This window comes from Delphinapterus leucas, chromosome 10 (genome assembly GCF_059928025.1).
Source record: "Delphinapterus leucas isolate spDelLeu-1000000601 "Yukka" chromosome 10, BTC_Dleu_Yukka2, whole genome shotgun sequence".
In the NCBI taxonomy this organism is placed as follows: Eukaryota; Metazoa; Chordata; class Mammalia; order Artiodactyla; family Monodontidae; genus Delphinapterus; species Delphinapterus leucas.
Window position 1 is genome coordinate 37,645,643 of NC_143138.1, and position 12,644 is coordinate 37,658,286.

Consider the following 12,644-nt stretch of genomic DNA (forward strand, 5'->3'; position numbering starts at 1 on the left):
ACATGCGTATTCATGAGAGGACTTAAGCAGAGGAGAATTCAGCATAGAATTGGGGCAAAGGTTGACAGAGTCCAAGCTTTAGTTGACTTTAGTAAAGTCAGGAGTGTCAACATCACCATCCTATCCTCCACCTGGGTGGGGGCCTTAGTTCCTACAAAACTCAAAAGATTTTGTTATGCAAATGCTGGAGAGGATGTGGAGAAAAGGGAACCCTCCTACACTGTTGGTGGGAATGTAAGTTGGCACAGCCACTGTGGAAAACAGTAATGGAGGTTCCTTAAAAAACTAAAACTAGAGCTACCCTATGACCCAGTAGTCCTACTCCTGGGCATATATCCAGAGAAAACCATACTTCGAAAAGATACATGTACCCCAATGTTCACTGCAGCACTATTTACAATAGCCAAGACATGGAAGCAACCTAAATGTCCATGACAGATGAATGGATAAAGAAGATATGGTACATATATATAATGGAATACTATTCAGCCATAAAAAAGAATGAAATAATGCATTTGCAGCAACATGGATGGACCTAGAGATTATCATACTAAGTGAAGCAAGTCAGAAAGAGAAAGACAAATACCATACGATATCACATATATGTGGAATCTAAATATGATACAAATGAACCTCTCTATGAAACAGAAACAGACTCACAGAGAGAGAACAGACTTGTGGTTGCCAAGGGGGTGTGGAATGGGGGAGGGATGGAGTGGGAGGTAGGGGTTAGCAGATGTAAGCTATTATATAGAGAATGGATAAACAATAAGGTCTTACTGTATAGCACAGAGAACTCTATTGAATATTCTGTGATAAACCATAATGGAAAAGAATATTAAAAAAAGGTATATATATGTATAACTGAATCACTTTGCTGTACAGCAGAAATTAACACATTGTAAATCAACTATACTTCAATAAAATTTTTTTTTTTAAGATTTTATGTCTATTGTTATATATATCCCTTGAGGAACCAGGGCCCTGCCCCAAGGCTGCACTATTGTTTCTTGACTGCTCCTCCCTTGTTTCTGCATTCCCTCCCTTAAGATCATTAATTACTGAGACCTGTTCAAGGGCAAGCATTGTGGCCAGGCTTAGATCACAAAATGGCTTAGGCCAAAATAGGTTCTCTTATGTCAAGAAAGCCATTCCTGGTTCTCTTTTTCTGGGGAACCCTAGCCTATCTGTTTACAATAGTGCCAGCCACATCATCCTCTTTTATCAGGAAAAGCAAACGTCATCCCAGCAGATTTCTGCTTGTATGTCATTTGCCAGAACTATGTCCCATGGACACTCTTGATACAAGCAAATATCTAGAAAAGCAAATATTTAGCCTGTGTCTAAGTTCACTGGCATCCTAGACAAAAGAAGACTTCTGTTAGCAAAGAAGAGAAAATGGGTATTGGGGGGAAGCTGATGGTGTCTGTTGCAATGCAGCTTAATAAATAGTAGTTTCACTTTTTTTTTTTTTTTTTTTGGCCATGCCTCTCGGCATACGGGATCTTAGTTCCCCAACTAGGGATGGAACCCATGCCCCCTGCAGTGGAAGCATGTAGTCCTAGATGAAACCATTATCTGAAACCATGTAACTCAGATTGGGACTTGAATCCATGCGGCCAGGACTTGAAACCGGCCAAAACCCACAGTCTTTTTTTTTTTTTTAATAAATTTATTTATTTATTTATTTATGGCTGTGTTGGGTCTTCGTTGCTGCACGCGGGCTTTCTCTAGTTGTGGCGAGCAGGGGCTACTCTTCATTGTGGTGTACGGGCTTCTCACCGCCGTGGCTTGTCTTGTTGCAGAGCACAGGCTCTAGGCACGCAGGCTTCAGTAGTTGTGGCACACGGGCTCAGCAATTGTGGCACACAGGCTTAGTTGCTCCGTGGTATGTGGGATCTTCCCAGATCGGGGCTTGAACCCATGTCCCCTGCATTGGCAGGCAGATTCTTAACCACTGCGCCACCAGGGAAGCCCTCCACAGTCTTCTAACTGAGATCACACATCTGGTTTTAGGACTTAGTGAAATTCAGGTTCTTGATGTCTCATCACCAAAAGAATTCAGTGAGAGACAAAGTGACAGGTTAGAAGCGGATTTACTTAGAGAGAAACACACTCCACAGACAGAGTGTGGGCCATCTCAGAAGGCAAAAGCGGACCCAGGATGTGGGGTTGTCAGTTTTTATAGGGGTGGGTAATTTCATAGGCTAATGAGTGGGAGGGGTATTCCAGCTATTTTGGGGAAGAGGTGGGGATTTCCACAAATTGGGTCACTGCCCACTTTTTGATCTTTATGGTTGGCCTTGGAACTGTCATGGCACCTGTGGGTGTGTCATTTAGCTTGCTGATGTGTTACAATGAGCGTATATTGAGGCTTAAGGTCTAGTGGAATTCAACTTGTCATCTTGGACCTATTTGGTTCTAATCAGTTTACGTCGAACCCTTGGGCTATGTCATTCTTTTAAAGGTTGTGCCCTGCCCCCTTCTCTCCTGTTTCATAACTACTGGACTGCCAAGGAATTCGCAATAGTAGTTTTATATGCATAATAAATAGTGGTTACCCCTTGGCATAAAGGAAAAATGATGATAGCAAAAACTCCTACATAGTACACTGCTTACCATGTTCTGAGCATTGTTCTGAGTGTTTTAAACATATTAAGTTGTTTAATCCTCACAGCAACTTTACAGGGTAAATGCTGTGATTATCCGTGTTTTGTTTTAGTGTTTTTTATTGTTCTTCATTTGCTCACAATTAGACATCATAATCCTCGGTGCATGACATATTCCTCACTGATCCATGCATAGCTCTTTTAATTACTTTTAAAATACGAGTTATTTTTAATAAAGTAATATGTACCCTCAAATCCTCTACCCAAAATAAAATTAGGATCTTGTCAGTAATTCAAATCTGAGTATATGAGCTGCCCAACCCATTTCACGTCCTTCCCCTGGCCCAAGGTGATTGTAATTTAGAGTCCTAAGTTCATCATTCCTTTGCTTTCCTTATATAGTTTTATTGCTTCTATATATACAGTCCAAAAATTGTGTGTGTGTGTATAATACATATCTATAGTTGTTTTTAACTCTATATCTTCTTTCGGTACTTTTTTTACTTACTATTACATTACTAAGATTCATTCCAATTGTGTGTTCCTACAGTCATTCATTCTGATGACCGTTTAACATCCCATTGTGTAAATATGTAGCAGTTTATTCATCCTCAAACCATTCTTTACTGAAGTACCTATTACATTCTCAGTGTAAAAGTACCTATTACTTTTTTTTTTTTTTTTTTTTTTTGCGGTACGTGAGCCTTTCACTGTTGTGGCCTGTCCCGTTGCCGAGCGCAGGCTCCGGACGCGCAGGCCCAGCGGCCATGGCTCACCAGCCCAGCCGCTCCGCGGCATGTGGGATCTTCCCGGACCCGGGGCACGAACCCGTGTCCCCTGCATCGGCAGGCGGACTCTCAACCACTGCGCCACCAAGGAAGCCCCCTATTACATTTTTTTTCTGGTTATTAACTGGACTAACTCTGTCACATCCAGGTTTGCTAATAGCTTCATGTGATTTGAAGCTGTTCTTAATATTGATGCCTCCCTTACATTGTCTACAATCTATTTCTTCCCTAGCCTTTTCAGGATACCATGGATGGGTCAGAACATGACTAATTAACTCATTCCCCCAAGGTTGAACCTCCCTACCCCTGAGGTTGAACCTGGTAGGGCAGAGCTTCCAAAAAAACAAAACAGGGAATTCCCTGACAGTCCAGTGGTTAGGACTCTGTGCTTTTACTGCTGAGGGGCTGGGTTCAATTCCTGGTAGGTGGAAAACTAAGATCTCACAAGCCCGCGCAGCGTGGTCAAAAAAACAAAACAAAGGGCTTCCCTGGTGGCGCAGTGGTTGAAAGTCAGCCTGCCGATGCAGGCGACACGGGTTCATGCCCCGGTCTGGGAAGATCCCACGTGCTGCGGAGCGGCTAGGCCCGTGAGCCATGGCCGCTGAGCCTGCGCGTCCAGAGCCTGTGCTCCGCAACGGGAGAGGCCACAACAGTGAGAGGCCCACGTACCGCAAAAAAAAAACACACAAAAATACCCCAAAAAATAAATAAAAAAATAAACATTACACACTTCTACTGAGTTCAGAAAGGCTGATGTTAAAGTGAAGTGGAAGGATAAAAATCAACTCTTTCTTTTACAATATTCTGTTATATTAATTTTTTTATTTTTCTAGTATAGTTTATTTAAAAATCTACGTAGAGATATCTTTAACTTAAAAACCATTTAAAATGTTGTAACTATTCAAAGATAGAATCAGAATCTCTTCTAGTTGTGTAGTAGTTGCAATGATGTATCATTTTCAGAAAATTTCATAAATAAACAGAAAAGACAGACTTCCCTGGTGGTGCAGTGGTTAAGAATCTGCCTGCCAATGCAAGGGACACGGGCTCAATCCCTGGTCTGGGAAGATCCCACGTGCCTCAGAGCAACTAAGCCCGTGTGCCACAACTACGGAGCCCACGTGCCACAACTAGAGCCCACGTGCCGCAACTACTGAAGCCTGCGTGCCTAGAGCCCATGCCCGGCAACAAGAGAAGCCACCGCAATGAGAAGCCCGCGCACTTCAACGAAGTGTAGCCCCCTCTTGCTGCAACTAGAGAAAGCTCACGCGCAGCAGCAAAGACCCAACACAGCCAAAAATAAATAAAATTAATAAACAGAAAAGACTTTGCACTATCACCAACTACTTTCCATGGTAACATTTTTAGCTCTTGGTTCAGACTACCACAGAGTTATCCAGCAAACCTTGCTTCCATGAGGCCAGCAAACCATTTCTGGGGCTACGAACATACTGTATTAAAGTTACACCAGCCAAAAGGGAGCCAGTGGGATTTATTTAATGATCTGGATTTATTAGGAATTCATGGAACAACTATATTTTCATAAATTTATTTTTATTAAAATTATGTAAGTGTAGTAATAATACTTAAAGGCTTATAATAAAAACTTCAAAAAAAAAAAAAACTTCAGTCCTCTGTACTCCCCTCACCCCTAGTCATACTTCCCACAGGCAACCACATCAATTCTATTTCCCCTCCTATGTACCTCTTTATCTCTAAATTACATACGTATACTGCTATTTCTTGATTAATCATTTTTAGACATTATCTATTGACTTCCCATCATGATAGTGAGGACTTCTTATCCCATACACACATAAGCACTGCCTTTCCTCACAAACTCCCAACATGGCTGGGTCACCATGCATGATTATATCAAGACTACAACCGCATAAGTAGTGTTAATCACAGAGGAGACATGGTGGTGATTGGACTATGGTGGTGGCAGTGGAGATGGGAAAAACAATAACTGATTCGAGAGATACGTGGGAGGGAGGGTAGATGGAACGTAGTGTTTTTCAATGTAGGGGATGACAGAAAGGCAGGTACATGGGGAAATGGGCAGGTGGACGCTGATACTTACTGAAATATCAGAAGGTCGTAGCAGCAGGTGAGGGTGGAATGGGAGAAACTGTAAGCTCAGTTTGGAACATATTGAGCTTGAGCAGTCCAAAGACAGTTCCCAAATGGAGGAAGAAGAGTTTAGCGTGCCGGTTTGGATCTCCAAGTAGACGACTGGACTGGATTTGGGAGTCATCAGTGTGTAGATGGCAACTGAACCACAGGAATAAGTGACGTTACCTAGGAAGAGAGTATAAAGTAAGAAGAGCGTCTTGGTTTGTGCACTGAGGAAGACTAACATTTAAGAATAAGCAGAAGGAGGGACTTCCCTGGTGGAGCAGTGGTTGGGAATCCGCCTGCCAACGCAGGGCACACGGGTTCGAGCCCTGGTCCGGGAAGATCCCACATGCCGCGGAGCAACTAGGCCCGTGTGCCACAACTGCTGAGCCTGTGCTCTAGAGCCCACGAGCCACAACTATTGAGCCTGTGTGCCACAGCTACTGAAGCCCGTGCGCCTAGAGCCTGTGCTCTGCAACAAGAGAAGCCACCGCAATGAGAAGCCTGCGCACTGCAACGAAAAGTAGCCCCCGCTTGCTGCAACTAGAGAAAGCCTGCATGCAGCGACAAAGACCCAATGCAGCCAAATAAATAAATAAATATTAAAAAAAAAAAAAAGAATAAGGAGAAGGAAGCTAGTAAATGGTCTGCTCTAATCAAGGCTCTTTTCTAGTCAAGGCCCTCTGTTAGGAGCTGTGGGATAAATAGAGTCTCTGAGCTCTCTGAGCTCACAAATCTCCGAGGCAGATAAGGCACAAGTGGGTTGAGTGTTAAGACTGGTTTTAGAGCCAGGCAGGTGTGAGTTCAAATCCTGATTTTGCTACTGACCAGATGTACAGCTTTAGACAAAATAAATTGACTAACTTCTCTAATTCTAATGTCCTCATTGTTAGCCACTAGGATGACTATTGTAAGTATAAAATATTTATACTTTAAAATGGTTAAGATGGTAGGTTTTGTTACGTGTATTTTACCAAAATTAAAAATAAAATAAAAATTTTAAATAATTCAAAAAAATGTCCTAATCATAATTGTTTAATAATGTGGTATTTTTGCAGTTCTGTTATTTCTGCTGGTTCTCACAGTGCCTTGTTCCTTGTGTGCTCAGTTGTTTTTCACTATCTACTAGTCATTGTCCCTGAAAAATTACTGATGGTGATACTTTGAGGACCAGCACAAAGATGTATCCTTCCAGAGAAGGCCTGAGTTTGCTTCTGCCAGGCACTTAGAGACACTTCAGTTTAGGACTACTTTAAACTAGACTTAAAAGTTTCTTTGAATACTTCATGTAATTTGGGCTACAAATCTATAAAAAGGTTAGTTATGGTTACAACGTCTCAAGGAGAGTTCCCCCTGACCCCCCAGCCCCCGCATATGTTCAGTGTAGTACTAAGTTCACTCTCCTTGGAGTCTCTTGGGACAAGATGTGGGGGTAAGTTTACTTCTGATTCCCCTTTACTCTAATCATAGACCTTTGTGGCCATGACTAATACAGGTTAGGCCTTCTAATAGACTCCCCACCAGGACTTCCCTGGTGGCTCAGTGGTTGGGAATCTGCCTGCCAATGCAGGGGACATGGGTTCAATCCCTGGTCCGGGAAGATCCCACATGCTGTGGAGCAACTAAGCCCGTGAACCACAACTACTGAGCCTGCACTCTAGAGCCTGTGCTCCGCAACAAGAGAAGCCACCACAATGAGAAGCCTGTGCACTGCAACGAAGAGCGGCCCCCACTTGCCGCAACTAGAGAAAGCCCACGCACGGCAGTGAAGACACAACACAGCCTAAATTAATTAATTAATTAATTAAAAAAAAATAGACTCCCCACCTTGGTGGACCCTGAGCTTTAATTTCATTCCTCCTTACCCTACAGAGTTCTCATAATGAAATTCAAGTTTGCCCAGATTGGCAAATACCCTCAGAGCAAATTTGACTTTCATGTTTGCTTACCTGTCCCAATTCCTGAATTCCTATAGTCTTTGGTCTCCTACCTCTTATCTTGTCAGCTCTTCTGTGCTTTCAAGAATATTTTAAAACTATTTTATACAGCAGTTTTTAGTTGTTGGGGGTTTTTTTGGCAGCAAGTTGGCCCCAATAACCTTAGCAATCAGAAGACCCTCTGCTTTATCTTTTCTTCCTTTTTATTGATTTCTGTTCTTTTATATATTTTCTCCCTCCTTTATTTTGTTCTTATCCTTGGTTGCTTTTTTTCCCCCTTACTTCTTGGGTTGAATGCTTAGTTCATTATTGCCTTTTCTTTTTCCATGATAAGGCTATTCTATTCTAAGTTTCTAAATTTCCCTTAAAGTACGCCTTTCATTGTATTCCTTAAGTTTTGGTATGTAGTGGAGGAGTGATTGCTCAAAGCCTAATTGTTTTCATCAACTCACCCTAGCAGGGCTATTGCGCTACCCTGATTTTTTTCCTGAGATACCTGTACGCAATATCTGGATAATGCGGCCAATTTTCCCCATCAGGGGGCAGCAATGGTTGCCCAAAGCAATGCTGGAAGAGAAAAGAGCACAATTTAAACTAACTTTTTCTGGGACTTCCCTGGCAGTCGAGTGGTTAAGACTCCACGCTCCCAATGCAGGGGGCCCAGGTCTGGGAACTAAGATCCCACGTACTGCAACTAAGCCCACGTGCCTCAACTAGAGAAGCCTACAGCCAAAAATAAACAAATTTTAAAAATATGTAAACTAAATTTTTCTATTCAGTGTTTTTCAATACTGCCTACATATGAAAATCACAGGGAGGTTTTTAAAAATATTGATACCTGGGTCCTACCCAGAGAATGTTCTAATTGGTGTGTGGGGTGCTGACTTTCAGTGACTGTAATGTGAAGCTGGCATTGAGAGCCACTTCTCCAATTTATCCGCTCACTGCCCAGACTGCATCTCCCTCCTCCCCACTCACACTCCCAATGAATTTTCAACAGTCTTCTGTCTTTCTCAAAGCTGTTATTGCCTGGTTTCCACATTTCTCTCTATCGTTTCTCCAAGTGAATTTGGGGAAGGAGGCAGCAACCCTGGTAATTTACCACATTGGCAGGAATCAGAATTCTCCCCCATGTTATTTGTCTTCACAGGAGGTCTCGGCATGAGACGGCAGCACTGGTGTGGGATGACTGCCAAAATGGGCTCCATGTTATCAGGGGTCTTTACCATCATGGCCATCGACCTGTACCTCATCTTCGAACAGAAGTACTTAAGGAGAAGCAATTGCACTGAGCTTATCCCACAGACCGAGAGTACAAGTACCCTGATAAAACAGTTCATGATCTGCTGGAGCCTGGCCATCGTCTTCTTCCTGTCTTTCATCACCGTCGTCATCTGCTCCTTGCTGCTATACTCAGTATATGCCCGTATGTACAAGGGCCTGGTGATCTACACCATCTGGATCTCCTTCTATGAAGCTGTAAACGTTGTAGTACAGACACTTACCAATGACGATTCTAACATCAGAGAGGTCAGAATCATGCGCTGGTTTGGTTTGGTGGCCCGTATACTGGTGCACTGTTTTTGGATGTACTTTGTCATCACCTATGCCTACATGATCTACAAAAATCAAAGCCAGGGCAATATCATTTCCTACAACAGACGTATGTCTATAGGCAGTGAATTCCCACGGCGGAAATCAAAGATAATACACTTCACCCACCGGCCACTATAGTGAACGACGTTGGCCCTCTTCCGTGATAGGCAGATCTCCCAGGTTCTCATGGTAGTTCAGTTTCCATCTCTTTCATTTTTCAGCAAGCAGAGGCTCTACTGCCGCTCTTTTGGGGGGATACGGAGAGAAAAGTGATTATAGTCACAACTGGAACACGCTGCTCGTTAAGGATGTTTAGTTAAAGGACACTGTTATCATCAAGCACTCTGTGAGTTCCTCTTTCCTTATCTTGTCATTACCTCCTTATTGGTCAAAACGAAGAGGGTGAGGAATGAAATCAAACTGAATTGCAGTCTGGCAATCCTTTCATCTTGGTATATCTTCATCAGCCTTCAACCCACAGCTCTCTAATTTAACCCAGCGACAGGCAAACCTGTATTTATATCTGAGTGTCATAGCACAAAGAATAGTGTTGGGGCCTTGAGGTCACTTTGTGTTTTGGTTTTCCCCCCATGTCCTCGATACTATATTCCAGATAAGTGAAAGAATAAAATTAGAGAAAAATCATACTTCATTCTCTGTCTTGACTCCCCACCCCCCACACTTTTCAAGGAGCACAAAAGACACTTGTGTTTAATCAAAAGGTATTTGTTAAACTTTTCTGTCACTGTGCTGGACACTGCAGGAGGATATAGAAAAGTATAAAATATGAGGCCTGACCTTGAGGATTTTTCAGTTTAGTGGGAGAAACTAAATCATGTTTATGAATCAATTAGCCAACCACATAAGACAGTACAAGATTACACACTATCACATAACAACAAACTTCACTTTGAATTCAGGTTCAGAAATTGTCAGAAGCAGTTTAAACCAGAATGGAAGACAAACCAAGCAAACCTCTACTTCAAACATTAGCCATTATGTTAAGTGTCTGTTTACTTAATAGCTTTCTTGAGGTATAATTGACATACAGTAAACAGCACATGTTTAAAGAATATAATTTGATGAGTTTTGACACTAGTATATCCCAGTGAAACCATCACTGTAATTGAATTGGTGAACACATGTATCTCCCCCAAAAGTTTCCTCCTAATCCCTGTCTCCTGCCCCTTCTTGCACCGCACACCCCCGCCATCACAAGGCACTGATTTGCTGTCCCTATATATTAGTTTGCATTTTCTAGAATTTTACATAAATGGCATCATACAGAATATAATCTTTATTTATTTTTTTTTGCCTGGCTTCTTTTGCTCAGCCTAAGACCTTAAAGATTCACCCATGTCATTATGTATATTGATAGTTCATTCTTTTTTGCTGAGTAGTATGCCATGGCATGAATGTACCACAGACTGTTTATCCATTTGCCCACTGAAAGACATAGAGTGGTTTGTAGTTTGGGGCAATTATGAATAAGAACACTATAAGCAATTGTGTACAAGGCTTTGTGTGGATTTATGATTTCATTTATCTTGAGTAAATACCATTTTTACTTTTTAAGAAACTAGCAAACTTTTTTCCAGAGGGGATGTACCATTTTATACTCCCAGTGTATGAGAATTCCAGTTCCTTCACATCCTTGCCAGTACTTCGAATAGACAATACATTTTTCATTTTAGCCATTCTAATATATATATATATATATATAGAGAGAGAGAGAGAGAGAGAGAGAGAGAGTATATAGTGGCATCTCATTGCGGTTTTAACTTTCATTTCTTTAATAACAAATGACGTTGAGCATCTTTTCATGTGCTTATTTAGCATTCTTATATCTTTTTTGGTAAGGTGTCTGTTCAAATCTTTCGCCCATTTTTTTGTTTTATTCACCAGTTTGTCTTATTTTTTAGATTCCATATATAAGTGAAAACATACAGTATTTGTCTTTGTCTGACTGATTTCACTAAGCATAATACCCTCCAGTTCCATCCATGTTGCTGCAAATGACAAAATTTCATTATTTTTTATGGCCGAGTAGTACTCCATTATATATATATGAATATGTATATTATATATATAATATATATGTTGGAATATATATATAATATATATATTCATATATAATATATATATATATTCCATTCATCTGTTGATGGACATTTAGGTTGCCTCTACCTTTTGGGTATTGTGAATAATGCTGTTGTGACTATGGTTGTCCTCAAGTTTCATCCGTGTTGTAGCATGGGTCAGAATTTTCTTCCTTTTTAAGGCTGGGTAATACTCCATTATATGAATACACCACATTTTATTTATCCATTCATTCATTGATGGGCATTTGGGTAGTTTCCAACTTTTGGCTACTGTGACTAGTGCTGCTGTGAACGTTGGTGTACAAGTATCTGTTTGAATCTCTGCTTTCAAATCTTCTGGTGGGTATATACTCAGAAGTGGAGTTGCTGGATAATATGGTAATTCAATTTTTAATTTTTAGAGGAACTGTCATACTGTTTTCCTCCACAGAGGTACTATTTTACATTCCACCAACAGTGCACAAAGATTCTAATTTCTCCACAACCTCCCCAGCACTTATTATTTTGGTTTTTTGATAGTAACCATCCTAATGGGTATGAGGTGGTATCTCACTCTGTTTTTAATTTGCATTTCCCTAATGTTTAGTGATGTTGAGCATCTTTCCATGTTTATTGGTCCTTGTATATCTTCTTTGGAGAAATGTCCACTGAAGTCCTTTGCCCATTTTTAGTCAGGTTATTTGTGTTGCTGTTGTTGGGTTATAGAAGTTCTTTATACATTCTTATTTATCACATATTTGATTAGCAAATAATTTCTCCTGTTCTATGGGTTGCCTTTCCACTCTATTGATGTGTCCTTTTTTAAAATTTATTTATTTATTTATGTTGGCTGCAAAGGGTCTTAGTTGCAGGATGCTGGATCTTCATTGCGGCATGTGGGATCTTTGGTTGGAGCATGTGGGCTCTTAGTTGCGGCATGTGGGCTTCTTAGTTGTGGCATGTGAACTCTTAGTTGCAGCATGCATCCGAGATCTAGTTCCCTGACCAGGCATCGAACCCAGGCTCCCTGCATTGGGAGCGCAGAGTCTTACCCACTAGACCACCAGGGAAGTCCCTTTTATGCATGGAAGTTTTTCATTTTCGTGTGGTCCAATTTATATATTTTTTCTTTTTTTTTCCTTTTTTCCCCTATGCTTTTGGTGTCATATTCAAGATATCATTGCCAAATCCAATGTCATGAAGCTTTCCCCTTAGTTTCATAGTTTTAACTCTTAGATTTAGGCCTTTGACTCATTTTGAGTTAATTTTTGTATATGGTGTAAGGTAAGGGTCTAACTTCCTTCTTTTGTGTGTGGATATCCAGTTTTCCCAATACCATTTGTTGGAAGGACTGTCCTTTTCCCCGTTGAATGGTCTAGTCACCCTGCTGAAAATCATTTGACCATATGTATCAGTCTGCTCAAGCTACCATAACAAAATGCCATAGACTGGGTGGCTTAAAAAACAGAGGCTAGAAATACATGATCAAGGTGCCAGCAAATTCAGTTTCTGGTG

At 41.1% G+C, this 12,644-nt stretch overlaps 2 protein-coding genes across 3 annotated transcripts in view; one reads left to right on the plus strand and one right to left on the minus strand.

Annotated features, from left to right (window-relative positions):
- Positions 1–12,644, minus strand: part of TBC1D22B (TBC1 domain family member 22B) — a 126,083-nt gene that overhangs the window by 79,071 nt on the left and 34,368 nt on the right. For both annotated transcript variants that reach the window (XM_089918799.1, XM_089918798.1), the window contains exons 2-3: positions 9,175–9,292; positions 5,481–5,698 (exon numbers count right to left, since the gene is read on the minus strand). The gene's annotated coding sequence lies outside the window, so the exon portion shown is untranslated. The remainder of the gene's footprint in view (positions 1–5,480; positions 5,699–9,174; positions 9,293–12,644) is intronic.
- Positions 8,586–9,292, plus strand: TMEM217 (transmembrane protein 217). The gene has a single exon (XM_022581792.3). It carries the CDS (start codon positions 8,614–8,616, stop codon positions 9,184–9,186), a length of 573 nt encoding a protein of 190 aa, XP_022437500.2. The 5' UTR covers positions 8,586–8,613; the 3' UTR covers positions 9,187–9,292.

Excerpts from the sequence above, each read along its gene's own strand:
- TMEM217 (XM_022581792.3), top strand. The coding sequence starts at position 8,614 with ATGAGACGGCAGCACTGGTGTGGGATGACTGCCAAAATGGGCTCCATG.